The sequence below is a fragment of the Castor canadensis genome, chromosome 1, assembly GCF_047511655.1.
Source record: "Castor canadensis chromosome 1, mCasCan1.hap1v2, whole genome shotgun sequence".
Taxonomy (NCBI): Eukaryota; Metazoa; Chordata; class Mammalia; order Rodentia; family Castoridae; genus Castor; species Castor canadensis.
In genome coordinates this window covers 131367307-131395073 of record NC_133386.1, presented here as the reverse complement: position 1 = coordinate 131395073, position 27767 = coordinate 131367307, and the positions used below count along the sequence as shown (strand labels likewise).

The 27767-nt window shown below is 38.7% G+C and overlaps 1 protein-coding gene across 1 annotated transcript in view; it reads left to right on the top strand.

The window, feature by feature from the left end:
• Acer3 (alkaline ceramidase 3) overlaps nucleotides 1-18375 on the top strand; it is a 146689-nt gene extending 128314 nt beyond the window's left edge. The window contains exons 8-11 of the mRNA XM_074082512.1: nucleotides 11127-11228; nucleotides 11924-12028; nucleotides 16072-16117; nucleotides 16636-18375. Of these exons, the coding sequence (XP_073938613.1) occupies nucleotides 11127-11228; nucleotides 11924-12028; nucleotides 16072-16117; nucleotides 16636-16689 (307 nt within the window). The 3' untranslated portion in view covers nucleotides 16690-18375. The remainder of the gene's footprint in view (nucleotides 1-11126; nucleotides 11229-11923; nucleotides 12029-16071; nucleotides 16118-16635) is intronic.
• Nucleotides 18376-27767: the final 9392 nt, after the last annotated feature.

Genomic DNA, 27767 nt, shown 5'->3' with positions numbered 1-27767 from the left:
TGGCAGGGGGTTGGAGCACTTTCTAGTGGCCTATGAGGACAGAAGTCTAGGCTCTCAATTTGTTGTAGGGATGAGGGAAGGGACCACAGTTCCTTTGTGTGGTGTTTGGCTACAGTACAGTGGTTATTGTCTAAAAAGTTTTCTCTCTTGCTAGGCTGCCCCTTTTCATGATCCTTAGGCTAAAGAGAGTAGGCTTTGTTGGGGCTGTTTTTGTCTCTTCCTAGTGTTGTTTCTGAGTTGCTGGCTTCTTAAGTTCCAAGTCTGGAATATATCAGATGAAAAAAGAACACATAGTGGATGAACCTGGTGCTGGCTTCTTAAGTTCCAAGTCTGGAATATATCAGATGAAAAAAGAACACATAGTGGATGAACCTGGTGAATATTAAGCTCAGTGAAATAAGCCAGGCATAAAAAGAAAAATGTGCATGATCTTACATGTAGAATCTAAAGAGTTGAACTCAGAAGTAAAAAGTAAAATGGTTGTTACCAGAGGCTAGGGTGAAGGTGGGAGGGAATGGAAGATACTGGTCAAAGTTTTAGTTAAACAGATAAGTAAGTTTTTAAGATATGTTGCACAACAGGGTGTGTGATTATAGTTAGTAATAATGTGTATTTCGGAACAGCTAAAATTAAATTTCAAATGTCTTACAATAAGAAAGATGATACGTATTTATATATATGCTAGTTAGCTTAATTTAATCATTCCACATTATATACATATTTCAGAACATCATGCTGTACCTTGTAAGTATATATATAATTATGATTTTTCAACTAAAAGTAATTTTAATTTAAAAAGAAAACACTAAGAACTTAGCACAATCACTTCCCAACTCTCAAGGTCCTTAGCCCGTCCACTTTCTCCTCTCCACCTTTCAGAATCTTCTAAAGTTGTTTTATATATAATGTCCAGGACTTTTATTGTATTCAGTGGGAAGAATAACAAAAGGATATCTATTTTGTCTTCTTAAAAGCAGAAGTCCTCTGTTTATTCTGTCTTTATTTGGGCACCTTCAGGAAATATAAAGAGACATAAAACAGCCCTTGACTTAATTCAAGTCTGATAGGATAGCAGTACTTTTAGAAACACAAATAAGACCTTTAAAAAGTATTTACAGTGATAATCCTATGAAATAATGTCATCTTTTTTTCATCTGCCTTGCCACAGCTTCTTTCTTATATCTTCATTTGGTAGTCATTTCATTTAACATTATTCATTGTGTACCTATGCATCTTCCCAACTACATTGTAAGCTTCTTAAAGTCTTAGTTAACTTGGTAATCCCTAGAGCCCAGGATTGTGCTTATCCATAAAGGTTCTTTTTTTGGGGGAGGGGAATACTGGGATTTTGAACTCAGGACCTCACACTTGCAAGGCAGGCTGTCTATCACCTAAGCCACTCTGCCAGCCCATTTTGTGTTGGGTATTTTCAAGACAGGGTCTCACGACCCTAGGATTGCCTGGACTGGCTTTGAATTGCAATCATCCTGATCTCAGCTTCCCCAGGAACTAGGGTTATAGGCATGAGCCACTTGGTACCTGGCTCATAAAGTTTCTTAATATCAAATTGAAACTCTAAAACTTCTTTTTTTTTTTTTTAACATCTGTTAAAATATCTGAAAATTCAACCTGTAACAAAGCACCTAAAATTCTGGATAAAATACAACAAACACCCTTTAAATATCTAGCTGAGCTCAAGGAAACCTAAAAAGTATTCCATAGCATCAATCCAGAGAGGTTGCTACAAACTACAGTGACAAATGAGAGCTTATATCATAGTCAACTCCATGGCATTTAAACCAGGCTTTCAGTTTCAGTTGCCTCAAAATAGATAGAAGACGGTGGCTTTGGTTTGGCGCAGTATGCACATGAGCCTTAGTTCAATTCCCAGCCTGCAACAAAATCAAAACAAAACAGAAAACGAGCATTTTGATAGGTTTAGGATGGTAGTTGGAACTTTTTCCCCATCACCATGCACATGTACACATAAAGTCAGGACCTTCAAAGAGAAATACAGTTAGTGAAGGACTAGGCCAGAAAAAAATTGCCCTCTGGTAAAAGAAGGTGGCAAGACAACTTGTCTTTTAGCCTTAGTTTTAGGGAGAAAAAAAAATGACTCCTCCAAGAATCTGGAAAGAAATGTACCCTTGAAGTGCCACCATGTTGAGGGGAGCCTAACTGTTCCTAAGCCTCTCCTGCTTGCAGAGACAAAGTGATGCCAAATTTTCATGTTATCTCCAAGTAATACATAAGTACCTGCCTCTCCAGCTGGAGTAGGCACAGTCCCAATTCTGTACAGAGAGTCTGCAAAAGAGCAGAATATCCATGGTCCGTCTTTCTGGAGTATATACTTTACTGTGAGATGTGGTAGAAACAAATTTAAGTGATTTCCAAAAACCATCTCCCTTCCCCAACAAAATGGAAGAAAAGACAGCAGCAATAGAGGGAGAAGTGCCCCAAGAAACATGCCTCTGAGGCTTCCCAGCCTCAGTAAAGGACCTTAAGAGTATCTTTACACAAAATCAAGTCTGTGAGGGAAAACCGTGGTAACATATGATGGTCATTTAGAGTAAGGACTATGAATTAGAGGAGTAAGCTGAAAATCTCTTGGGGTGAAAAAAGAAAAAATTAAAATTCTAATCTGTGCTAGTCATGTTGGTACATGCCAGCATGGAAAGCTGAGGCAGAAGGATTGAGAGTTTGAGGCCAGCCTGGGCTACCTAGAGTTTTTCGGGTCAGCCTGAGCTATACAGCATGAACCTGTCTCAAACAAAATTTTTTAAATCTATGTTATTTTGAGTAATTGCTATATATCTTTTTGTTTACAATTTATAATAAACAGTAGTATACTAATACAATTATAAGATACATAGCTGATAAATAATTACATATAAAAAAGAAGCTAGGTATGGTGGTACATGCATGTAGTCCTGGCACTCCAGAGATAGAGGCAAGAGGCTCATGAATTTTAGCTAGCCTAGGCTACATACAAGATCCTGTCTCCAAAAAAAGAAAGAAAGAAAAGAAAGATACCCTTAATGTAGGCCCCTCAGGGTTTTTACAAATAGAGATCGAATATGCACACATAAAAATAATTCCAAAACCACAGGGAGAAATAAGCCACCATAACCAAAATTCAGGAGAAACAGAATAACCCCCTCTAAACAGATGCTAGAATATAATGGAACTATTTAGAAAATGTTTAATGAAATAAAGGAGAAAATGAAGCCAGGGAACAGGGGATTATTAAAAATGAGAGGCAAAATATAGAGGAAAGTTAAAGAACTTCTGGTGTGAAAAACAAAATTTAAAAATCATTCAAATAAAAAACTCAATAAGTGAATGAACAGCTGAAGGGAGAATTAATAAATTGGAAGACAAATCTAAAGAAATAAGCCAGGAAACATCACAGAAAAATAACATATCTAATTGCAGTTCCAAAATGAAAGAATAACAAGACTGGGGAAAGAAGAGGTATTCAAAGATGTAATAGGTGGGAATTTTCTGTAATTGATAAAAAGACAAAATTCCAATTCAAGAACAATAAACTCCAAACTGGACAAATAAAAGGAACTCTTTCACAGATATAACAGATGTAAAAAGTTCACGCCACATCATTCAACTTTCTTAAAGTGTGTCTTGTGCTGTTGGTGCTAAAAAGTTAAAAACTGTTATTTTTCATATTTCCATTGAAGGAAAGGGTCCAGATAGAATCCAAGTTTTGCCAATCACATATATTCATATGAGACTTGAATTCAGAACCCAACTCAGTGAGGGGGGAAAAAAGTAGTAACATGGAAGGCATTCAGTTACTGGCCTCCAGACAGGTATGAAGGCAGCTTCCTGGTCTGTGACTTATACTATGATTGTGTGATGCCAGAAGCAACAGTCATTTCAACATCTTTCCAATTCTCCAGTTTCCTAATTGCAACAAGAAAAAAGTTCATTTAGCAAGGGTTTTCTATGGTAGTGTTCAGTAGTCATTTGCTCATTTAGCATTTTTATTAGAATTAAAGGTGTTTGTGTTATTGCAATTAAATTCTGATTGATACTTGTAAAGAGGGGTACTGATATTGCCGAAACCCAAAGATAAATATCTTTAAAGTATCCAGAAGGACTAGAAGCATGGGTTAAATGGGAGAGCACTTGCCTACCAAAGAAAAAAAGCATCCAGAAACAAAAGACATATTACTAACAAAGGAATAAGAATAATAATAATTGGCCTGCAACAGAGTTTATCAACAGCAACAAAACATAATAGACTGTTATCTTCAAAGTGATGAAGAAATTAATCATCAGCTTAGAATTCCATATCTAAATACTGTTCAAGAGTAGGGTAAGACAAATACATTTAGAGACCAACAAAAATGAGAGTTTACCAAAACAGCAGTCCCCCGATAGTTTATTATTCCATAGTCAACCGCAATCCACAAATACTAAGTGGAAAATTCTAAGAAAAAAAATTCATAAATTCTAAATTGTGTACCTTCCAGAGCAGCATGATGAAATCTTAAGTTATCCCACTTGATCCCACTTGGAATGTGAATAACCCTTTTGCCAGTGTATGTGCACTATGTACATTCCCATTTCCTCAGTTATCAGATCAGTTGTTGAGATATCTTGTATTTCTGATCAAGTAACCCTTATTTGACTAAATAATGGCTCCAATGTGCAAGAGTAGCATTGCTGCAATTTGGATATGTCAAAGAGAAGCCATAAAGTACTTCATTTAAGTGAAAAGGAGAAAGTAGCTGGGCATGGTGGCTCATGCTTATAATCCTAGCTACTAGGAGGCAGAAATCAGACTCAGGGTTCAAGGCCAAGTCAGGCAAAAAGTCACTGGGACCCACCCCCTGCCACCTGGACATGGTGGCAAGTGCCTGTCATCCCAGCATAAACAGGATTGTAGTCCAAGTTGGCCCAGGCAAAATGTAAGATCCTATTCCAAAAACAACTAAAAGCAAAAAGGACTAAAGGTATGACTCAAGTGGTAGAGTATCTGCCTAACAAGCATGAAGCCCTGAGTTCAACCCCCTAGTAGAGCCAAAACACAAAGAAAGTAAGTTCCTGACTTAACACAGAATGGGTTTCTGAAATCTGTGGTAAGGACAAATAATCCATCCATTTTAAATTGTGAAAGGAAAAAGAAATTCATGTTAATTTTCCTGTCATCTCAAACTGCAAGTCACAGCAACTGTGCATGTTTAATGTTTAGTTCAAATCGAAAAGCACTAAGTTTGTGTATGTATGTATAGGTAAAAACATAGTATATATAGGTTTCAGTACTATCCAAGGTTTTAGGCATCCAATTGGGGTCTTAGAACATATCCCTAGCAGATTAGGGTTATTACTGTACACTCATTAAAAGATACTGTTTAGGAACAAGAGATGAGATGCAAGAAAGAATAACAAGAGTGAGATATGATAAACCAATGGGAATATGAGGACAACATATTGTGGCAGCTTAAAACAATGTAAAAAAATTGATTTTGTGAATAACTACAAGAAATTAAATACACAATGTTTGGGTGGGGGACATGGCTCAAGTGGTAGAGTGCCTGCCTAGCAGGTATGAGAGCCTGAGTTCAGATCACAGTACCACCCAAAAAAATGACAATGCATAATTTGAGGGATTAAAAAAATTCAAAATGGAATTAAGTAGTGGGAAAAATATCATGTAAGTTAGAAGGGGGTAATCAAAATTACATAGCTTCTAAAGTCCTTGTTTTAACAAATGCATTTTTCAGCATCCACAAAGTAATAACTGATTGTATTTTTACATAAAAATAATAACTGTCTATAAAGGAACAAATGGGATTCTAAAATCTGAATCCAAAAGTTTGATTAGGAAGTTAATAACAGGGCTGGCAGAGTGGCTCAAGTGGTAGAACACCTGCTTAGCAAGTGTGAGGCCCTGAATTCAAACCCCGTACCTCAAAAAAAAACAAAAGATAAATTTTAATAATAGACAAAAAATGTAAGGCATTATTTAAAACAAATGTTTTCTCTGTATTATTAATCAAAGATTCAATTTACCAGAAAGAAATGGCAATTCTAAACTTTTATGAAAACTTAGCATAACGTCGATAGAATTACAGTGAGAAGTAGATACTGCTCCATCAGCAGAGATATTTTAGTACAGTAACTCATACAAAAAATTGAATAAGGATATAGATAAAATTTGAGGAATACAATAACAATGATTTAATACAGTTAAGGAATGCACAGTGTTCTCAGGCATACACAAAATAATTATTAAAGCTACCAGATACTAGCTTTAGAGCAAGGCTTAACAAACTTTAATTAGCATCAAGTACAACATGTTCTGTGAATATAGTATATTTAGTTTAAATAGAACAGAATTTGTTAAAATAGCCCACACTTTTTGGAAACTTAAAACCACACTGCTAGCTGTGTTCAGTGGTGTGCACCTGTAGTCCCAAATACATAGGAGGCTAAAGCAGAAGGATCCCTTAAGCTCAGGAGTTCAGGGCCAGCCTGACAACATGGGGACATCCTATTTCAAAAGAGAGAGAAAGAGCCACACATGCCACACTTGTAAGTGAAAAAAGAAATCATTGTGGAAATTTTGAAAATACTTAGAATGGAATTATATACAAATCATGGTAGGATGTAGTTGAAGTAGTTCCTTGGAGGTAGGGTTAGAAGTTAGAATTACTTTGAACTTGCAAAAGCAGCATTAGAAAGTAGATGACTGGATCAAATACCCTCAAATCTCTAAAGAAAAATGATTTCTAACCAAGCAAAATATGAAGAAAAAAATTTTTCATATGTTGAAGTTCTCAAAAAATTAAATCCCATAAATTATTGTTCAGGAACATCCTCCTATTAGAAAATTATGAGAGAGTAATACAAAAAAAAAAAGCAAGGCATGGGATTAAAATAGGATATCTACCGCAAAAGAGAAGTGAAGGTAGTTTCCAAGGTAGAGGTGAAAGGAAGGGACTATCAGAAGATAGCTCTACACCAGACAAACAGCCAGTCCAGCATGAAGCCCTGTGTCTGCAAGCACAGATACTTTGAGGGCCTTCTGTAATTTACACTTTTGCACTTGATGATACGTGGGTAGTATGTCTCCAAAATCTTGTCTATACTTGGCTTGCATGGATCGTGTGCTGATGAAGTTCTTACTCTCTTCTCTGTGCCCTGCTACCTGGATAACCATTTCACCCCCAGAAGAATTTTGCTTTGAACTACTCCTGAAAGCTGAAGATTGGTCATGGTAAGTAAGTGTAGAAGCAGAAAGCAGACAGCACTCCACTCCCAATGATCATATTGCTATCACATTTCTGTACCTGGCCCACACTTCCATCCTGTCAGGTGCCCTCTCTGTGTTGAGCCGTCTGTTCCCTGGAACTCCTTCTTGTCTTCCACAAATGGGGATTGTGATAAACTCTCTGAAAAGCTGAAACCAGACTTTGACTTTCTTAAGTTCATCTTTTCTTGAGAACCTTCATCTAACAAAGACTAATGGTGCCCCTTCCACACATAGTCAGTTTGTGCTTTCCTAATGGTTTCTGAATTAATTGCTTTTACATTCACTTATATGCAAACACTTGTAGTTAAAATAATAAAATATTTGAAAAGCTGATTATTGCTATTCACCATATTTTAAAAATGAAGAAAAACTGCATGATACCTATAGATTTACAGAAAGCATTCTGTAAAATCCCATACCTATTTATGACCTAAAAAACAAACAAAGGGCCTTATAAACTAGTAATAATGGGGAATTTTTTAAAGCTATAAACTTTATAGCTAAAATAATTAAGATATGTTTTTTAAATTTTCTTTAACATTCAGAATAAAATAAGGGGGAGAGGGTGAATGATAGAGGGGTTGAATCTAATCAAGATCTATTGTAAGCACATATGTAAATGTCACAGTGTATTCTCCCTGTATAACTATTATATGCTACCAAAAGAGTAAGGATATTATATTATTACCATTTCATGCAGCCTCACACTTGTGGAAGTCATGTCCAACATAGTAATAGCAGATAACACAGTTGTATGCAGAAAATTCACAGAACATTTGCCAAGAAACTACTGGAAGCAATGAGTGAAGTTTAGCAGTCATAAGATTCTAGTCAGTATTTAAACAAAAATTGTATTTCTATGTACTAGCAGTAAATAAATGGGAAATGAGATTTTTTTAAAGTATAGTTTACAACATCATCAAATGTTTAGGGTTATTTACAAATGGGTAACAGGCCTGTACATTGAAAACTACATTTTTTTTGCTGACAGAAATTAAAGGACCTAAATAAATAGAGAGATACACCCTTTTATGGGCTAGAAAACTCAATATTGTTAAGATGTGAATCTGCAAGTTCAATACAATCACAATCAAAATCTCAGCACGTTTTTAATAGAAATTGAGAAACTTGACTTTTGACATATGCTTGGGATGGAAAGGATCCTGAATAGCCAAAACAAAAAGAGCAAAAGTTAAAGGACGGGTTGCGGGGAGGGGTTTGCTTAGTGTGGTAGAGTGTGCTTAACATGCACAAAGCCCTAGGTTCCATCCCTAGCACACACATTTATTGAACAACCAAACAAAGACCAAAACACTCATACTGATTTGATCTTAAATTAAAAGCCTAAATATTTTATTTTAATTGAGAAAAGATCATCTTTTCAACAAATTACCCTGGTACAGCTGATTTTTTTTTTTTTTTATTTCAGTACTGGGGATTGAAAACTGGGCCTTATATATGCTAGCTAGGCAAGCTGTCTACCACATGAGCCACGCCCTGAGCTGTATTTTGTTTTTTTCCAAATAGAGTCTCACTAATTTTGCCCAGGCTGATCTTCAATACCAAATTCTCCTGTCTCCATCTCCCAGGCAGCTAGGATTAGAGGTGTGTGCCACCCTGTCCAGTGCAACAACTGAGTATTCTTATAGGAGAGAATAAATGAGCCTCATACCATCATTTTTTTTTTTTTTTTTTTTTTTTTTTTTAGTGTTGGTGTTCATACCCAGGGCTTGTGCCCGCTAGGCAAACATGCTACCATTGAGCTTCATCCCCAGCCCCATTATAAAAACGTAATAGAACTGAATCATACTCCTAAATGTAAAAGCTAATGTTATAAAAGTCCTGGTAGAAAATACAGAAGTCTTTTGCAGACTTTGGAGAATGGTTTATTAATTAGGACACAAAAAGAACAAACTAAGGAAAAAAATAGATAAATTAAACTTCATCAAAATTACAAACTTTTAACCAGACCAGGTGATACGTACCTATAGACCAAGCTAATCAAGAGACTAAGGAAGAAGGATTACTTGAGCCCAAGAGTTTGAGGCCATCCTGGGCAACCAAAGTGACACCCTATCTTTCAAAAAAATTACAAACTTGTGTTCAAGACAGTGTTCAAAAAATGAAAGGCAAGTCAAAGTTAGAGAAAATATCTGCATTATATATAAATATATCCATCAAAGGACTTACATGTAAAATATATAAAGAACTCTTACAACTCAATAATTAGACAAACTGTATCTAAGATATATGGATGGCAAACAAGTATATGAAAAGATGCTTAATAATATTAATCATTAGGCAAATGAAAGAGATACCACTACACTAGTAGAGATACCATTGCTCGAATGCTAAAATGAAAGAGACCAACATACCAGGTGCTGATGACGATATGGAACTGGAACACTCATACATGGCTAGTGCAAAGGTAAATTGGTACCATCACTTAGGAAATCAGTTCAGGAGATGGGGAGTAGCTTGAGTAGCTCAGTGACAGCCTGCTATCTAGCATGTGTGAGGCCCTAGGTTTGATCCCCAGGGCCATCAAGGAAAAAAAAGGAAACAGTTTGGTGGTACTTAAAAAGCCAGATATATCTGCTGAACAACACAGCTGTTGCTGTTCTGTTCACACAAGAGAAATGAAACATATTTCCATGCAGGGTCTTAATTATGAATATTCATAGATGATTTATTTGTTATGGTCAAAAACTGGAAATGAAAATGTGTACAATATCTGGACAGATGCACAAGTTGTGCTATATCCATACAATGGTGTACTACTCAGCAATAAAAGGAAGCACTGATATTCGTAACAACATGCCAAATGAAAGGAGCCATAGTGCAGGGTATATATGGTGTGATGTCATTCAAAAAAATGCAAGCTAAGCTTTTGGAAGTGATAGATACATGCATTATCTTGATTGTGGTAATGTGCAGATGTACATTTTTAATATATATAGTCTATTTCATTAAAGCTATACAAAGTAAATAAGCTGCTGTTATTATTTTGGGAAACTCATGAACGTTCAGTTTCCTCATCAGTGAAATGAAAAGAATAATACTTATCTCACAAGATTTAGATGAAGTTTTTGGGGGGTGTACTCCACCCAAGTAATACCTCCATATTACCCTTTCTTCCTTTATCAGGCCTTGTTTTTCTTCAATCCATTTAGAACTAGTAATGTATTTATTTACTTGTTTACCCCCCCCCCAACTGTAATATAAGTTTCTTGAAAGCAGGGATTTGGTCTTACTGCTACCCACTCAAATGCGTGGCACATTGTAAGCACTCAGTACATATTATGAAATGATTTAGTGTGTGTGGGTATGTGTGTTTTAACTTCAGTGCCTGACAACACGTGACTCAATCCATGTTAATTCTAACCCACCATTCCCTTTTCTCTTCCATGGCATGGAAAAAGTTCTTGGATAAATATATCAGAGTACCTTCCTAGTATTTTTAACAAAAGCTTGGTGGCCCTTTCTCTCTCAGTACTTTTTAATGACTAAATATATTTGCCAGTTGTCCAGGTGCAGTGATAGACCCCTATAGTCACAGCTACTGTGGAGGCTGAGGCCAAAAGACTACTTGAGCCCAGAAGCTAGAATACCAGTCTGGGCCACATAGCAAGATTCATGTCAGAAAATTAATTTATTATTATTATATATATGACATATATTTGTGTATATTTGTCTTTGGCAAGTGCATTAAAGAATTTAACAGATGAAAATAAAATAAGAATTGAACAGATGGGTTTGCTTTTAATACTCATGAAAGTATTAACTTCAAGCTGTGATCTTGACAATACTTAAATTTTTTTCATTTTGCTTTTGTTACTCTCCACAGGGTTTATCCATGGCTTAGAGGATTGGGTTATACATCCTTGGGTATATTTTTATTGGGATTTTTATTTTGGAACATAGATAACATATTTTGTGATTCACTAAGGTAAGATATATTTTCATTCCTTCTAAAATATTTTTGGGAGCATTGTATTAAGCAGAGAATTTCACAGACATATAGAAATATCAAGGCCCTGAAAAGAAGTTTTAGTTACTTGAGCAACTAAATTAATCTCTCCAAGTTTTAAGTTCTTATTCTGTAAAGCAAAGCTAACAATAGCCTCCCAGAGAACCACGGACTATGAGGTGAAATCATAGATACGAAAGTAATTTGTACACTGTATAGTGATATACCAGGATGATAGGAAACACATGTATCCACCTTCTTGAGTGGATAGCTAACTAGTGTTTCCTAAAGTGTATTCCAGAAAATAGTTGTTTCATGAAGTGTTAATATTACCTGAAAAAACATGTTCCATGGATTAGTAAATTACCTGAAAAAAAGGAAGATAAAAATGAAGATAACTCTTTTCCTTATGGTAGGACTTTTCACAGTCTTTAATTAATATGCATTAAAAATTCTTAAGGGACCATTAACTAATGATTCTCGTATTAATTTGAGTCTTCATGAAATTTCTACTAGGAATTCTATTCCTCTGAATACACTTTGGGAAACACCACAGCAGACTTAAATAATTGTCATATTTCAGACTGGTACTTCAAAATGTTTTGACAATGTCATCACTAGTGCTAAAAATCTTTAAATTTTAACATGGTGATTTTCCCCCCTTGTCCACATAGGAACTTTCGAAAGAAGGTGCCACCTATCCTAGGTGTTACCACACAGTTTCACGCATGGTGGCATATTTTAACTGGCCTCGGTTCTTATCTTCACATCCTTTTCAGGTAGGAAAGAGAGACTTTTTTTAACCTAGTATTGCTTTTTTTCTCCCTTATTCTTCAAATTGGGTGGTGTAAGTATAAAATGTTAGAGACAGAATCAGGAATTTGTGTTCCAGCTTTACCTATGCCATTGGGTGACCTTATGAAATCCCTTCCCAGAAATAAACTGATTGCCACCTCTCTCCCTGTGTCCCCCTAATAGGATCTGTTGACGGTCAGTCATGTGCAGCAAAAATGGACTCAAGTTTTCACTGGTCGTCTCATTCAATCATTCCTCCATATCACCTTCTTTCCCCTTATCAGACTTCTTCTCCCCACACCCTCCCATATTAGGGTTGACGTCAGGGCTTTTCCCTTACTAGGCAGGCATTCTACCACTTAAGGAATACTCACAGCCCTTTCTCTGATAAGGTCTTGTGTTTTTTGCCTGGATCCAGCTTCAGACCTCAAGGTCCTTCCAGCTATGTCTCCTGAATAGCTTTGATGATAGGTGTGTACCACCACACCACACCTGCCTTATTTGTTGAAATGAATTCTCACTAACTTTTTACCTGGGCTGGCTTCAAACCAAGATCCTCCTGCTCCTCACCTGGGATTATAGGCATGCACCACCATACCCTTGTCTTCCTCCCCCAACTATACTTGACACCAGGGCTTTATCTTATTCACTGCTATCTCCCAAATCCCTGGAACATAATAATCACTCAGTCTAAATTGTTAAATGATTTAATGAGTGAGTATATATATATATATATATATATATATATATATATATATGGATCAGGCTATATTTAACCTCAAATTCTTCTCAGGAATTGAGAGAGCTAAAATTTTTGTAGAAAAGGGAAAAATAAATTTCTTTTGAACCAGAAATTCATGGATTGGCTCTGGTCATGAGAAACATTGAAGCCCTAGGTTGAAGGTCATTCTACAAAATGATGGTATTATTAATGAATGGTATTACTGATTTCCTGTTTAGAAGGGTTGTATTAGGGGAATTTAGGAGAGTGCCCCTGTTTTGTGGCAGTACACACCAGAATAGTTAGGGATGAAGGAGCACCATTTCACACAAAAACTGGAATATATATGTAATTACATGCGTGTTTGTGTGTGTGTATGTGTAGGTGGGTGAGTCGATTGACTGAATGGTTACATGATGATTACAATCTGGGTGAAGGAGTTACAGGAATTCATCATACCAATCTCGCTGTTTTTTTATAGGTTTGAAACCAGTTTTGAATTTTAAAAAGGAGAGCTTTTTTCTTTCTGTTAATGTTTAAATGTTTTACTCTCATTGTGAAAACTGAGAAGACTAAAATATGTTTTAGAGACACTTTATCCTAAATAACTAAAATAAAAGAAGTTTAGATGTTTGACCTTCAGTTTATGGAAATTTTGGGTCTATAAGATGATGATAAGATGATCATCAATCAAGACCTATTGATCATACCAATTGTCCTTAGGTAACTACAAGAGAGAAAAACTCAGAAAGGACAAGTCAGAAAGGCAAGGTGGAGTTAGTTAGATCTACTGGTATTGGGCCATGACTGAAGACTTCTTTGTAAATCTGTTGATTACGATGTCCCTGCAAATCTCAAAATTATCTTAACTACTCATAGCTTGGTCCCTCAGCCTTGAAGAGTAGGGAGGGAGAAAGATTACCAGCTTTTGACGAACACTCTTTAAGTGATTAGCATGTCTACATGACAATTTGAGTAGGAATTTGACAAAAATTTAAGATGGCAAAGGAGACAGGTACAGAAGGAAGGCAGAGATGCTTACCTTTTATCCTGCTTTTAGTTATCCATTGAACATCGGCAGGCCCAAGCAAAGTGCCACTGCTTTTTAGTAAAAGCAGTCTCTAAGTCCCTATTCTAGCTCCATCATTTCATAACTATGTAACAATTTTGAGCCAAATTATTTACTTAGCTCTGTTTCCTAATCTGCTAAATACTCAATAGAGTGTTGAAATGATTAAATTGAACAAAACATCCTTTTTTTTCAGAGAGGGTCTCACTATGTATCCTAGGCTGTTCTGGAACTAGCTACATAGCCCAGGCTGGCCTCAAAATGGTGATCCTCCTGTCTCTACCTCCCAAATGCTGGAATTACAGATGTGCACCACTATGCCCAGCTTCAGGACCTCCTTTTGCAGTACTATCAGCCTAGGCTATTGCAAACAAATTTTCTGGTAAAAACAACTTTTTAGTTTTTAGTTGTTGGATAAAATATTTCAGAGTACAATGATTAGTAAGATTAAGAAAACCTAACAAGTCTAAGTCTAAGAGATAACAGGTACACAAAAAGGATGCCCAAAGCTGCTGTGCTTTAGTTCCCATTTTAGGTATAGCAAAGTACATCATAGCCATATTAAAATGCACAAATTTGAAAGATGTGGTGACACACACCTACAATCTCAGCACTCAGGAAGCAGGAGGCTACATAGTGAGACTCTGTTTCCAAAAATCAAAAAATAAAAATCATAACACAAATTCAATGATTAGGCTCTTTGACCTTTACTTTATTTGAAATACTATAAAATTATGTTTTGTGTATGTTCTCATGGTGTATTGTATGATACTATTCAAATACATTTAAATATCATATATACATAAAATTACACATGCTATAGCATATACATATGCTGTAAAATACATATGTTACAGGTCAATGAGAACTTTTCAGGGGTAAATTCAAATATGCTTTGTCACATGCCATTATTTTAAAATCTCATCTCATCTCTAGCAGTGACTCATGTTAAAGAATACTAAGGAGACTTTCTGTTACTTTTCTGGGTTTCCCATGCCTACTACTATGTATCTTCAGAAGTGAAGAGCTAACTGTGATAGAACTGTAACAAGCATTAATAGGTTTCTCACTACTAAACTCCACACATCCTAAGACTACACTGTATGAATTCATCATTTCTTTGTCTTCCTTAATATCTTGCCAAACATTTGCAGAGTAGGTGCTCAAAAACATGGTTTCTTTCCTTTTAAGCAAGATTAAATATTTATTTTATACATTGTTCTTTAAATACAATAGCCATTTTAAAACTATGCTGTTGGCACTATCCCGTGTAAAGTTTTGAAGTTGCTGTGTGTATTCTGTGGAGAAGAATATTAGGAATCCACACTGGTATCATCTTCTAATACAAGAAAATCTTAGGTGAAATCAAAGTGGGTCCAAATTACTTAGGCATCTATCATGTGGGAAGTTCAAAACTTGGAGGGACACATGACTCCTAAGAAATCAGAAAACACACATATGAAGAACCTAAGTGACAATAAAATGTTTTACTTATACACCAGGACATTAATAGATATCATCAGTGACAAGTGCAACCAATACTTCTGTAAGAGGCGGAATAATGGCCCCCATTAGACGTCCACATTTTAATCCCAAGAAATGGTGAATATGCACCTTACAGAGTACAGGGGACTTAGAAGGCCTAATTAAGGATGTTGAAATGAGATTATCTTGGATCATTTGGGTAGACCCAATATAATTACAAAGGACTTTATAAGATGGAAGCAGGAGGGTCAGAGGCAGAGAACAAGATTAAAGTAAGGTCAAGCCACCATACAAGGAACTCAGACATCCCCTAAAATCTGGAAGAAGCAAGGAAACAAATTCTGCACTAGACTTTCAGAACAAATGCAGCCCCACTAGCCCATTTCGGCCTTCCAAAGTTATTTTGTGTTGTGTTAATCAACTGAGTTTGTGGTCATTTGTTACAGTATCCATAGGAAGGTAAATGCAGTTGCTATTATAACTCACCTAATTTCAGTGGACTCCAGAGTCCACAGCTGTCAAATGAGGGAAATGAGACTCAATATTTTACCACCCCAGGTTAAATCCTTGACTAATGTAACATTTGAGTATTTCAGAGAAGAGGGTGAAAAAAAAATGATGGAAATAATGAACAAAACATATACCAATGTTGTTTTATCTTTGTATCTACAAAGGCACTATGTTTAGAATTTGTCAGTTTGTATGAATTAAAAATTAATCTGAAGAGCTTCCCCTGCTCCCTTTTCTTTCAGTTTATATACAAGAACACTTTACCTGAGATACAGACCAAAAGTGAAGGTAAGTCCATGTCCTAGATATGTGTGTCTGTCTGTCTGTCTGTCTCTGTATGTGTCTGTGTGTTGGCAGAGCAGGTATCGGGATGGATGGAGGAGATGAAAGGGGGTGTGGAGAGGCAGTGGAGTGAGCACAGGCTTTGGAACCAGAAGACATCACAACTGAAGTCTTGCATTTACTACTACATGGTTTTGAATAAGTCTCTTTGTTCAGCCTGTTACTCAACTCTAGAATGGAACTTTTAATAGCTACATTGAAGACTTGTTTTGAGAATTACAAATTAAATGCCTACTTCCATGCTTAACAGAGTAGATAATACCTTTTAAAAATTTAACTGAAATAATTTCTGAGATCTGGTATGCATCTGGAAGGATTATGCTGTGCCCAGGCTACTAATACCAGGATAGTCACTAGCAAACCTGCCGAGCCCTGTAGTCCCAGCCGCATGGGTTCTTTCTCATTCCTTTTCAGACATGGAACCATCTTATCTTCTCTGATTTTGTCCTTACTTGTTTCCACAGTTTCTCTTTGGAATCTGGCCAGTGATCATGTTTGAGCCTCTCAGGAAGCACTGATGAATTATTCTACCAAGAAAACAGAAGACACCTCCCATAAGCCCCGAAGGCTAAATCAGACCTCCCACAAGACCTACATGTGTAAATTCATCATGACCATCACAAGAGGAGGGCATTCTGACTGATGCTGCCAACCACATGGAGAACAAGGAATGGGCCTGTTGGGTGTTTTAGTTCCTGGCTTTATCTCATTAGTCCTCCTCATCTTCATCTTAAGATGTTTATAAAGAAACATATGTGATGTGTTATGTTCTAGAATGCTAAGGAAATTGGGCTTTTCTTAACAGGTTAGCAGTTTGTGCTAGTCTTTGGAAATTAACCTTTTTCTCTTTTTTGACAAAGGCTGCATGTAAATTATGTCTTTCTTAATATTTGATTATATAATGAAAACAGTCATTAAGAACTGGCAAAACCCCATATCTAGATGGTCAGCTTTGTGCCAGCACTTAGCTGTGTCAGCCTTGATTTATATTGTCATGGTAATCTCATGAATGGTTTTCCAAGATTTAAACAAAACAAAGAAGAGGAAAGGGAAAAGGAAAAGAGGAAGGAAGGAAGAGAAGAGAGAGAAAAGCTAACTAGTATTTCTTCACTGTTTTGGTGCTAGTTGGAATATCAGAGCAAGTTCAGACCTACCACTGGGTTCCATACTTGTCACCTCCCAGGATTAGAGCGAGTGGGTCATCAGTATTCTTTTTGAAGCTCTACCAGTACAACTGTAGAAGCTGTCCAGCCACTTATAAGTAGTTGCTCTGTTTTCTTTGGTCTTTTCAGACCTTTAAGTTATCACTGTTTTTTGTTTAGGCAAGCATGACTGGTGGTCTAGCTTACCCATATTTCTTCCTCCTAGCTTAATTTATTTGATGTTATCAGGGAATGTCATTAAAGTTTGACTTTTTACATTTTATACTATTTTCCATTTCTCAAAGAGGCTATAAGTTAAGCCCAAGGAATCATATCAAGTTAACTAAAGGTAAAATGGTCAGGATCCTATTTATACAAAGCTAATTAAAATATCTGCATCTTCATTTTTTGAGGGAAATAGATATAAGAAATAGCTCTGACATACTTTATACACCATCCAAAACTTAGAGCACTAAGAAACAGCAGTAAAAGCAGCTAGTTCTAATTTGGATTTAAATTGAATCACTTCACAAAAAATGAAGGAACAGATGTTTAATATCTAATGATTACCTCCTGAGCTGCGGCTTCAAGTTTTCTTACTCAAGTTGGTAAAACACTTCTCTCCTTCTTCCAATACTCAGTAAGAAGCCTTAGAACATTTTAAAACCAAAAAAATGTTTTCTTCATCTACTGGCCTTAGTTTTGGCCCAAGAACTATTTTCCTTCCCTTAGCATGCCAACCTGCATTTAGGCAGGTACTTCACCCACTTTTCTAGCAAAAACACCACTTACCAAAAAAGGTATAAAACCAAACAGTTCCAGTGCTGTCCAAAAAAGTATTCTTTCTTTAAATTCTGACTTCTGGCTACATTCGACCTGCAACTGCTGTGGGCTATCCCTTCTTAATGAATTCATTTGTCTCACACCATTTTATCTTTATACTGTTCATATCTTCTTCTGCATAAAGAATCTATGTATAGGAAGAAAGATACATCCTTTGTGACATTGTTGCTAAGCATTGTAACACTGAGGTTCTGCAGTATTAAACTGAGATTACATGTATACAGCTGTGGCCATTTAAAGCAGTTTGTTGAATATGTGAGTCACCCGCCACCACCACACTGTCCAAGACCTCACTGAAGAAGTATCTGCATCCCAGACAGCCAGTTCTTCAAAAATCTTTGTCTGTTGTGAGCATAGATTGCATGAAAACCCACATAATACATTTTAGATGTGTTGAGCAGAAGTAGGAGGTGAAGTCTTCATTTTTCCAAGTAGCAACAAAGTAACACACTGAAGACTTCTGTGCCCCTTGTGTGGAAATCACGGCTGACCTGTTGGCTGCGGCTAATTTACCTTTATACAATGGTGCTCTTTTCCTTCTTGAATTCTGGGTAGACATTCCAGGGATTGATGTCTTCCACCCTCCCTTCCCTTCATTTGCTTAGAAAACTTCCTGTTAACCAGCATATGCCAAAAAAAAGCCTGTTTCCTACTGAGCAAATAATGGTTTGTTTGCATGTCACCTGATGTGAAAGGTGTTCAACCGTGAGCCCCAAGCAAAACATTTAACACTTTGTAAAGATTTGGAAGAGGCAATTTCCTTCACATTTGAATATCCTGTGTTTCCATGTTCACTCTGGAAAACTGAAAGCAATTTGGCTTTTTTGTTTTTTTAAGGAAAAGCTAGCTGAAAGACATTTGTGTTAATCTGATTGATCACTCTTCCTGCTGCCCTGCAACCTTGGCTGTCATGGAACATCACTGCCAGTTGAAGTGGTCTCTTTTATCTTTGTAATAGACTAATGATTAAGAGGATTATTCATTTTTGAATAATCTGTAAATGAGAACCCAAATAGTGGTATTTGGTTTAGCAAGTAGATCAAATACTATAGCTTAGCCTAAATGCCAAATTCTAGGACAGTCTGGATTTTCTTTACATAAAGAGTGGTTTTTTTTGTTTGTTTGTTTTTTTATACTAAGTAAAGGAGGCATGAGTCAGAAATTAATAAACCAAAACTTCAGTATGCAGTACATAAAAATCTCTGGTTGTCTATAAAAATTAAATTCTGCTATAATACCAGCACCTTCTGAATTTAGCCAGTGCTCCTAAAATTTATTTTAAGGTTTTCTTCTGAGTCCTGTGAGTTCCATATTATTTTGTTCTTGAAAGGAATTATTTGTGGTTAAATTTGTAGGGGTTTTGCTTTTTTTTTTTTTCCGGTACTGGGGTTTGAACTCAGGGCCTAACCTTGAGTCACTTCACCAGCTTTTTTTTGTGATGGGTTTTTTCAAGATAGGGTCTCTTGAACTATTTGCCAGGGCTGGCTTTAAACCTTGATCCTGCTGATCTCTGCCTCCTGACTAGCTAGGATTACAGGCATGAGTCACCAGCTCTTGACTTGTTGCTAAATTTGACAGTTTAACTCCCAACTCCACATATACATGCTAGGAAATTCTTTTGGCCTGTGGTTTATAATGTGCTGTTGGATACCATTTGTGTAAAACTGATGTTTCAAAGACAATGGGTTATAATTGGAACCAGCAACCATGTGGCTCTTTGCAGCTTGCATCATATCAGAGATACATTATCATTAGTTTGACCATCTTGTCTTGTTTTTCAGTGTGCTCTAACCATTTCCAAATAATTAAAATTTGGTTAAATGTATTGAAACCCCATAATGGAAGGAGCTGTAAAATTTAAAAAAGGAATCATAATGTCATCATGATGCATCTGACTGGAAAAGTTTAATGCCACATTTTAATCTGCATAATTTCTTTAAGAAGGAGGACCTCTGAGGTGAGGGGGGAGGGAACATATTTTCCTTTAAAAAATTTTTTTATTGTTTGTTCCAGTACTGGATATTGAACCCAAGATCTCGTGCCTGTGTACTCTACCACTAGCCACACTCTTTCAGCCCTGTTTTGTTTTTTGAGATAGGATCTCTCTATTTCACCCAGATCCCAAACCCCCAATCACCCTACGTCAGCTTCCCACATAGCTAGGACTACAGGTGCTGCCACTATCCCTGGCTCATTCTTTTCCTTTTAATGTCTAATTGTAGCTCCATGTTGGAGGGCTGGGGTGCTGAGAGGTCTGTGTGAGCTCGTCCCAGGACTTTAACCACCTCTCCGGGGCTGTCAGCCCAGTCAGCGTCATACTGATACTGATGCTGCTTCACCTGAAATTCAAACTGAAGATAAACGAGTCTGGCCTCAGACTATAGAAGTTTGCATTGAAACCCTGAAGCTATTGAAGGAGAAGGGCACATTATAAGGGATAGCACATCTCACCAAGCATAGTCCTTTCTCTGATACAGAGCTGCTAAGGATGAGACATGTCCCTAAAGAATTGAATCAGTGTCACTAGTTACACAATTCTGTTGTCATACACATTGCACCATCTGGAGTAAAAGCTAAGCAGTGCCAATGACATCTTAATGCCTGTAGATTTCTAATATTGTGTCCCCACGTCTCATTTATCCTTATCACCATATCTCATACTAAAAGCCCTACAATCCAAATCAAGGAATTCAGTTACAGGCCTGCAAGTGACCCGAAATCCCCAATTCTGCTAGCTCAGGTCACGCCATACTCTACTCATTGTGACCTGCCTCCTTGCTTTGAAGAACATATTGATGATACTTGAGCTGGATTTAGTCACTGGTGACTTGCATAGTCACAGGATGCCATAAAGCTCCTAAAAGCAATGTCAGATCTACAAATCCTCACTTTTGAGTCTGTAGGATTTATTCTAAGATTGCAGTAAAGCATACTTACTAGATGTTTTGAGCATATAAATGTAGCTCCCTATAAATATTCATCCTGAGATGATTTTCAACCTGAAAGGAAATGAGGAAAATGTGTTATATATCAAAGGGCTCTAGACCAGGGCTGGCAAGCTACAGTCTGCAATGGTACTTATTTGGGGGAGGAAGGTGCTAGAGGTCGAACCCAGGGCCTTGCACAGGCTTTTAAAGCACTTTACTACTGAGCTACCCCCCCCCCACCAGCCCTGTTACTTAACATTTTAAGAGCATGGTTTAAACAGAAAGAAGAATATGGGGGCTAGAGTTGTATTCAGTGATAGAGTGCTTGTATGTACAAGGCCCTGGTTTCGATCTCTGGCATCACAAGGAAAAAAAAATATGAGACTCAGACTATGGCTCTGAGATTTTTGCCTTCCCTGTTGTAGGTCTTCAGCAAGTGAACACACTGCACTTCTACCAGATTAGTCTAATGTGTATTTTTCAGAGTGGATATATTGTGCACACTAAGACATTGCTCATTTCTTTGTTGAATTCAATCATAGGGTTTGTGTTTATACTGCAAAATTATTTTTTCACCTCAGTTTTATTAGACTGGCAACAGTCTGCTGCCAAGTGCCTACACCTCTGAGAGAAAATGACTATGAGCAAGGTCCATGATTTCATTTTCATAATAAATGGAATCTATTGTGTAAAATCCAAAAATGCTACTTTTCTTCGAGTTTTGAGTTGGCTTCCAGAAAGTTGAGCACTTTTGACCATTCTTTCTCATGTCATGTAAAATGTGCCACGTGGTAGTTACCCAAGCCAAATAAGCTGCTATGGTTGTGCTTTTTTTTCTCTCTTTACTTTCTAAAAGGAAAAGTTCAACGTCCTTTCCACAATGAGTCCTTGTTTCTTTGTGGCTCTTCTTTTTAGAGCTAACTTATTCATACAAATGAATAGGTGAGTCTATTTTAAGAAATAGACTTAGAATTTCTGTTTAATGTACTTATTGTTTACAACCAAGCATTTCCAAACTTTTAATATTTCTGAGTCACCAGTGTGACGAATAAATAATGCCTTTAAGCAAATATGTTTCCTAGTTTCATATTTGTTGCAGCTGTTTGTTCTAGCAGTTATTTAATAAACATAGATTTTATTGAATCTTTACAAGGAACTAACCATTTTCAGGTAATCTCAAATCTGCTTAATAATTTTTTCCATTCAGTTTGCCAATTCATGATCATTTTGTAGAAAATGGTAGAATAATGTATTTTTATCTAATCTATAATCTAAGGGTATGTTTTAGCATTCATTACCTATTGTAGGTGAAAGTATTAAATGATACTGTTTCAAATAAGACTTCCGATAATGTTTTATCCTTGGTTTATAGTTAAAATATTTAGATGCTTATAAAAGGCAAGACCAAAGTTGTACACAGATCGCATGGATGGGGAGGAGAGTGAGGGGTGTTAAAATCTAGCCTGGGCTGTGCTGGCCAAAAGCATGCTGGGTTGGGTTGAATCTCACAGGACACACCTTTTGCTAATTTGCTTAAGGGGGCCGTACAGGCCAGCAGCCCCAACCCTGATCTCGAGAACAGTAATTATTCTGGGCCTTTTTTGCCTAGACTCCTGACTGCCCTGCCATACCCTTCTACTCCTAAGTTACAAGTCTGAAGTCAATAACGTCGCCATTAAGTCTTGATGGTCTGTGACTGCACAGCATCCTCAGCTGAAGGAGCTCTGTGGTAAACACATGACCTTTCCAGCTTCCAACTCTGAAGCCAAGCAGATCAGGAACAGGAAAATCAGACTGCATAAGCCACACATGTACGATTTTCTTGTTTGACAGTGAGCTAAGTGTCATCTGCTAGATGTAAAACAAATTAGAATTTCCCATCAGTTGCCAATTCATTAAACCACAACTTTCCAAATATTAGCTTTCCTAGCCAAACCTGCTGAAATGGGGAGTTTTAGTCACTCCTGACCATATGGTTAATTCTTCAACTAGTCCCTCCTTTGTGTATCATGCACGGGCAGCTTGCCTGGATCAATAGATGGGTGCTAAGCAGGGGCAAACCAGGAACTCTTGCCTGACTGAAAAGGTGTTGGAATTTAGGGATGATTTAAATCTGCTTCTGAACTGTGCACACTTCCAAAGCCTGCATACAGACAAATGTTGTTTAGCTTTATGGGCTTACCTCTGGGATCCTCTCTAGCATGGTCTGGGGTAGCCTTCAGCTCTTTGCTTGCTTCAGCTCTGGGCTGGACTGCACTTTATCAACTGGTCTTCCTAGGTGAGGGAAAGCACAACCTCATATGTTGGGGTGGCCTAGCCACAAAACAGGGCTTGATTCTCCATGGAAAGTGTTGGAAGAGCAGAAAAAGAGAAAGGGGATTCATTTATTCAGCCCTAGTTTGTGGGGACCATCTGGCCAATCTAGCATCCAGCAAGTAACTGCCAACTACATTTGGGGTAAATGTCATGGAGGGAGGGCATAGCCCCACAAATGTACACTGGGGTGCTGAAGTACAAAGGAGCTATAATGAACTGAAAGAGGAAGCTGGCCGTGGTGCACACCTGTAATCCCAGCACTTGGGGGACAGAGGCAAGAGGACTGTGAGTTTGGGACCAGTATGAGCTACCTGGCAAGACCCTGTGTCAAAAATTAAATAAAAAGGAATTAGGGAAAGAAAAACCAGCAGAGAGCAAGAGGGGAGGGTCTGGAGAGAAGGGTAGGAATTGAGTCTCACATAGGGCTTTAAGCCACCTGAAGAAGTTGAATTTGGAAAGTGCATGAAATGAGAATGGATTTAAAGGGAGCCAGTGTGGATGAGGAGACACCAGCTAGGAGAAGAGTAGTCCCAGTGAGAGATAAGAAAGGAGAGTAGCAGTGCAGATGGTAAAGCAAATCTATCAGAGCTGCATGGAAAGATCTGCAGTGAGTTACAGGTAAGTTGTGGATTTGGTTTTCTCTCTTCTCTGTCTTTTGAGACAGGCTCTCACTATGTAGCCCAGACTGGCCTTGAACTTGTGAAGCTCCTGCCTCAGCCTCCTTAGTGCTGGGATCACAAGCATGTGTTACTACTACTCAGTGCAGTTTGTCAGGGTAGAAATCAATGAGACATCCTAGCAGAGAGCATAAGGGTGATAACCATGGATCTTGGACCTCGGCTGAGCTCTGGGCTAATGACATAACTTCAAGACCTGTGGACATGTGTAATCATAGAAGTGGGTGAAGTCATCATGGAAGATAAGAGGAGCTCAGACATTTGTCCTAGAAACCAAACCATGTCAGGATTAGGTAGAGGAATTTCAAAGAACAAAGGCACCTCAAGCCAGAGAGAATTCCCAGCCAGTTGGAAGGAAGCCTGATGAGGGCCCGAGCTCTGGATCCTTGGGGTCTGTGGGCACCAGTGACTGTCTGGGTGTGGCTTCACAGAGTTGGCCACATGGCCGGCTTCAGGAGTGGAGGGCAATAGCCCCGATGCCCCACTGCTCTGAGGCAGCAGGCTCCCATCTGGAGCCCACTGATTAATCCTGACAGGGCACTGACTGCTACATACATTAACTGCTTGCTGGGTGTCTGAACACTTGGGTTAGGTCTTCCACTGAAAAGCTCTGTGATTGTGACCAAGTCACTTAACTAAATTTTCAATTCTACATCTGTGAAGTATAAGATTGTCAACAAGGGTTGGCACCATGGAGTGGTATAAATGTAATTATAGAAATTTCCGAACAGAATCCTTCCTGTATGAGTGACTGGCCTGGGCCTGCCAGGGGCTCTTGGGAACTTCCAGGCAACTGTGAGGCATTTGCCTCTTCTGGATCCCATCACTGACCTGTGCAACCTGGAGCAGCATTCCTTCCCTGCAGGACCTGTTTGTCTTGGAGTGAGGATGCGTTCTTCTATCCCACCTCTGATTTTCAGACTAGGTATAGCAGACTTACCACCACCTGTTGTAAAGAAAGAACCTAGAAAGGAGTTGAGCCGCTTTCATCCTCCCTCTGAACAGCACACAGCTTTCTGAAGTCATTCTTCTACACCCATTCTCTGCATCAGAGTTCCCCACCTGGAACACCCCCACTGAACTTTCCTTCCACCTCATTTATCCCCTATTTTCCCAAAAGACATAACTGCTACAAAAAGATGTGTCTTCAAGGCACTTAGAGAAAATGAGCAAAACTTCAGTCAGCCAGCCATCCAGTCAGCCTTTGCAGGTGTCCGCTCTGTGCCAGGCCTGGTGGCTCAGAAGCCTGGGGACACGGTCCCAGAAGGACAATGTGTTCCAGTCCCTCCTTGGGGCTGCTCTGTTGCTCATTTGCTCCCAGATTTAATCGTTGCTTCCAGCCCCTTGGTCTTTTACCTGCCATGAAATTGCCGGTAAGTTGTTAGGACTTCCCTAATCCTCTAGACACATCTCCCCATCTGAAACCTGCACTCTACCTCTCCCCCTTTCTCCCACCACCCTCTTTTCTCCTCACCCTTACCCTTCACTCTTCTCCAGACCCTCCCAGACCCTCTAGGTAAGAACAAGGAGACTGAGAGATGAGCATTCTTACAAGACATCCTATAAAGTCACCACTCAGGCCTCAGGTCTCCCTCTCTCCCCTGAACCACTGGACCACCTCTCCCAGGGTCCAGTGTGGGATGCTACAAAGGACTCTTAAAACTAGATAAGGACTTGAGGAATTTTTCAAAGGATCAAGTTAAAATGCCAAGTGTGACATTCAAGGCTCTCTCACCATCCCTCTAATCTACTTTTGTACTTCACTCCTCAAACCCCTTCAACCACCCTATAGCTCAAGTGTTTCCCAGGCACTCAAGCTGTGTGTTCCCTCCCCTATACCTCTGTCCAGCACACCTCACCCTCTCCTTGCCTGCTGGGAAAGCTCCTTACCATCTTTAAACTCCATATGATAAGTGAAACGGCCATGAATTTCTGTAACTCCTCCTCCCTCTGCATCTGGAGCGGACTTGTAATACTTTGTCTAACAAAGTGTGACAGGAGTGACCTTGTGCAAGTGCTGCAACCCACACCTCATCACCATGGAACCCTGAGGCCATGCCATGAACAAGAAAGCATGGAGGAGGGAGGCTCAGCTGGACCAGCCCAAGACCCTCCCAGTCAAACCATAAATCTTGAGAAATAATGAACCATGGCTGTCTTAAGTCCTTAAGTTGTGGGTGACCTCGTTCCATGAAGTTCCCTCCTGATGTCTGTGTAACGTCACACCATCTTACAATCCTTGTATGCCTGCTTCCCTTCTCCCAACGCATGGCAAGTTCCTTGAGGACCAGGACTGAGTGCAGTTTGTTTCTATGTTCTGAACACTCAAAGTTGTGGATGAAACCCTTGACCCCTTGCCTTTTTCAGAATACTCAGGGGTAACTCCATGATAAGAGTGTGTGCTTAGCCTGCACAAGGCCCTAAATTCAATCCCCGCCACACACACACACACACACACACACACACACACACACACTCCTCATACATATGAATGTGAACATTTCACATGGAACTTAGTGAACAAAGATTTGTGAAGTCCATCCTATGTTAACAGAACAGCCCCCAAACCTGGAGTGGCTCTCAATCCAGCAGGAAACTGATGTCTACAGTGCAGCATTAAAATGTTTCTGCACAGTTGTGTCTGGATTACTTGGGGAGCAGGGCAATTGATGGGTGGAGGGGTCAAGAGAAGTTTCCTGGAAAACTTCAGAGTAAGCAGTCAAGATCATCTAAAGAAGCTTGGGGCGCCCTGCCTCTTTCCACCCTCCCCTGAGGAGGAGGAGTTATGGCATGGATTGGTCAAAGGCATGAATACTGAACTAAGCCAGTGTGTAAACTAAAGTTTTGCTCCCAGGCTGGGGATGGCTCCTGCCTCTGTCTCCTGACTCAGACATGCAAGGTACAATGGGGACCTGGGGTTCTTCCTATTGAGAAGGAGGTGCATTTTTCCATCTCCCCACTCCCCTTCTTAGAGCACCAAACAAGAACCATTAGGGGGCCAGGAAAAGGACCCAGGACTGCATGGGTCTCACACAGCACCCATGGTTAAGGGTTCGCATTGAGGGTTACCCTAACAGGTAGCAGGTTTCTTTGCCTATGGTATCTGCTGTACAAACACTTCTCCAGAACTCTATGGGGGGCTAGGGGGCTGGTGGGTGCCCAGGAATCTCTGTTCCAGCCATCTGTCTTAAACTAGAGGAGAGAATAGCCAGAGTGGTTTTTGGAGAAGAGAGGGATTTGGGGCAGAGTAAACAAGGCGTAGAGCAATAAACAGACTGCAGAAGACCTGCAGTGAGAGGACTGCAGGGAGCACTAGACCACACCCCAGAAAAAGCTGATCCACTTGGCTCCTCCACCCATCAATTGCCCTGCTCTCCAAGTAATCCAGACACAACTGTGCAGAAACATTTTAATGCTGCACTGTAGACATCAGTTTCCTGCTGGATTGAGAGCCGCTCCAGGTTTGGGAGCTGTTCTGTTAACATAGGATGGACTTCACAAATCTTTGTTCACTAAGTTCCATGTGAAATGTTCACATTCACATGTACGAGGAGTGTGTGTGTGGCAGGGACTGAATTTAGGGCCTTGTGGAGGCTAAGCATACACTCTTATCATGGAGTTACCCCTGAGTATTCTGAAAAGGGCAAATGGTCAAGGGTTAGCCAACTGCTAATGTCACTGTAGTACTTAC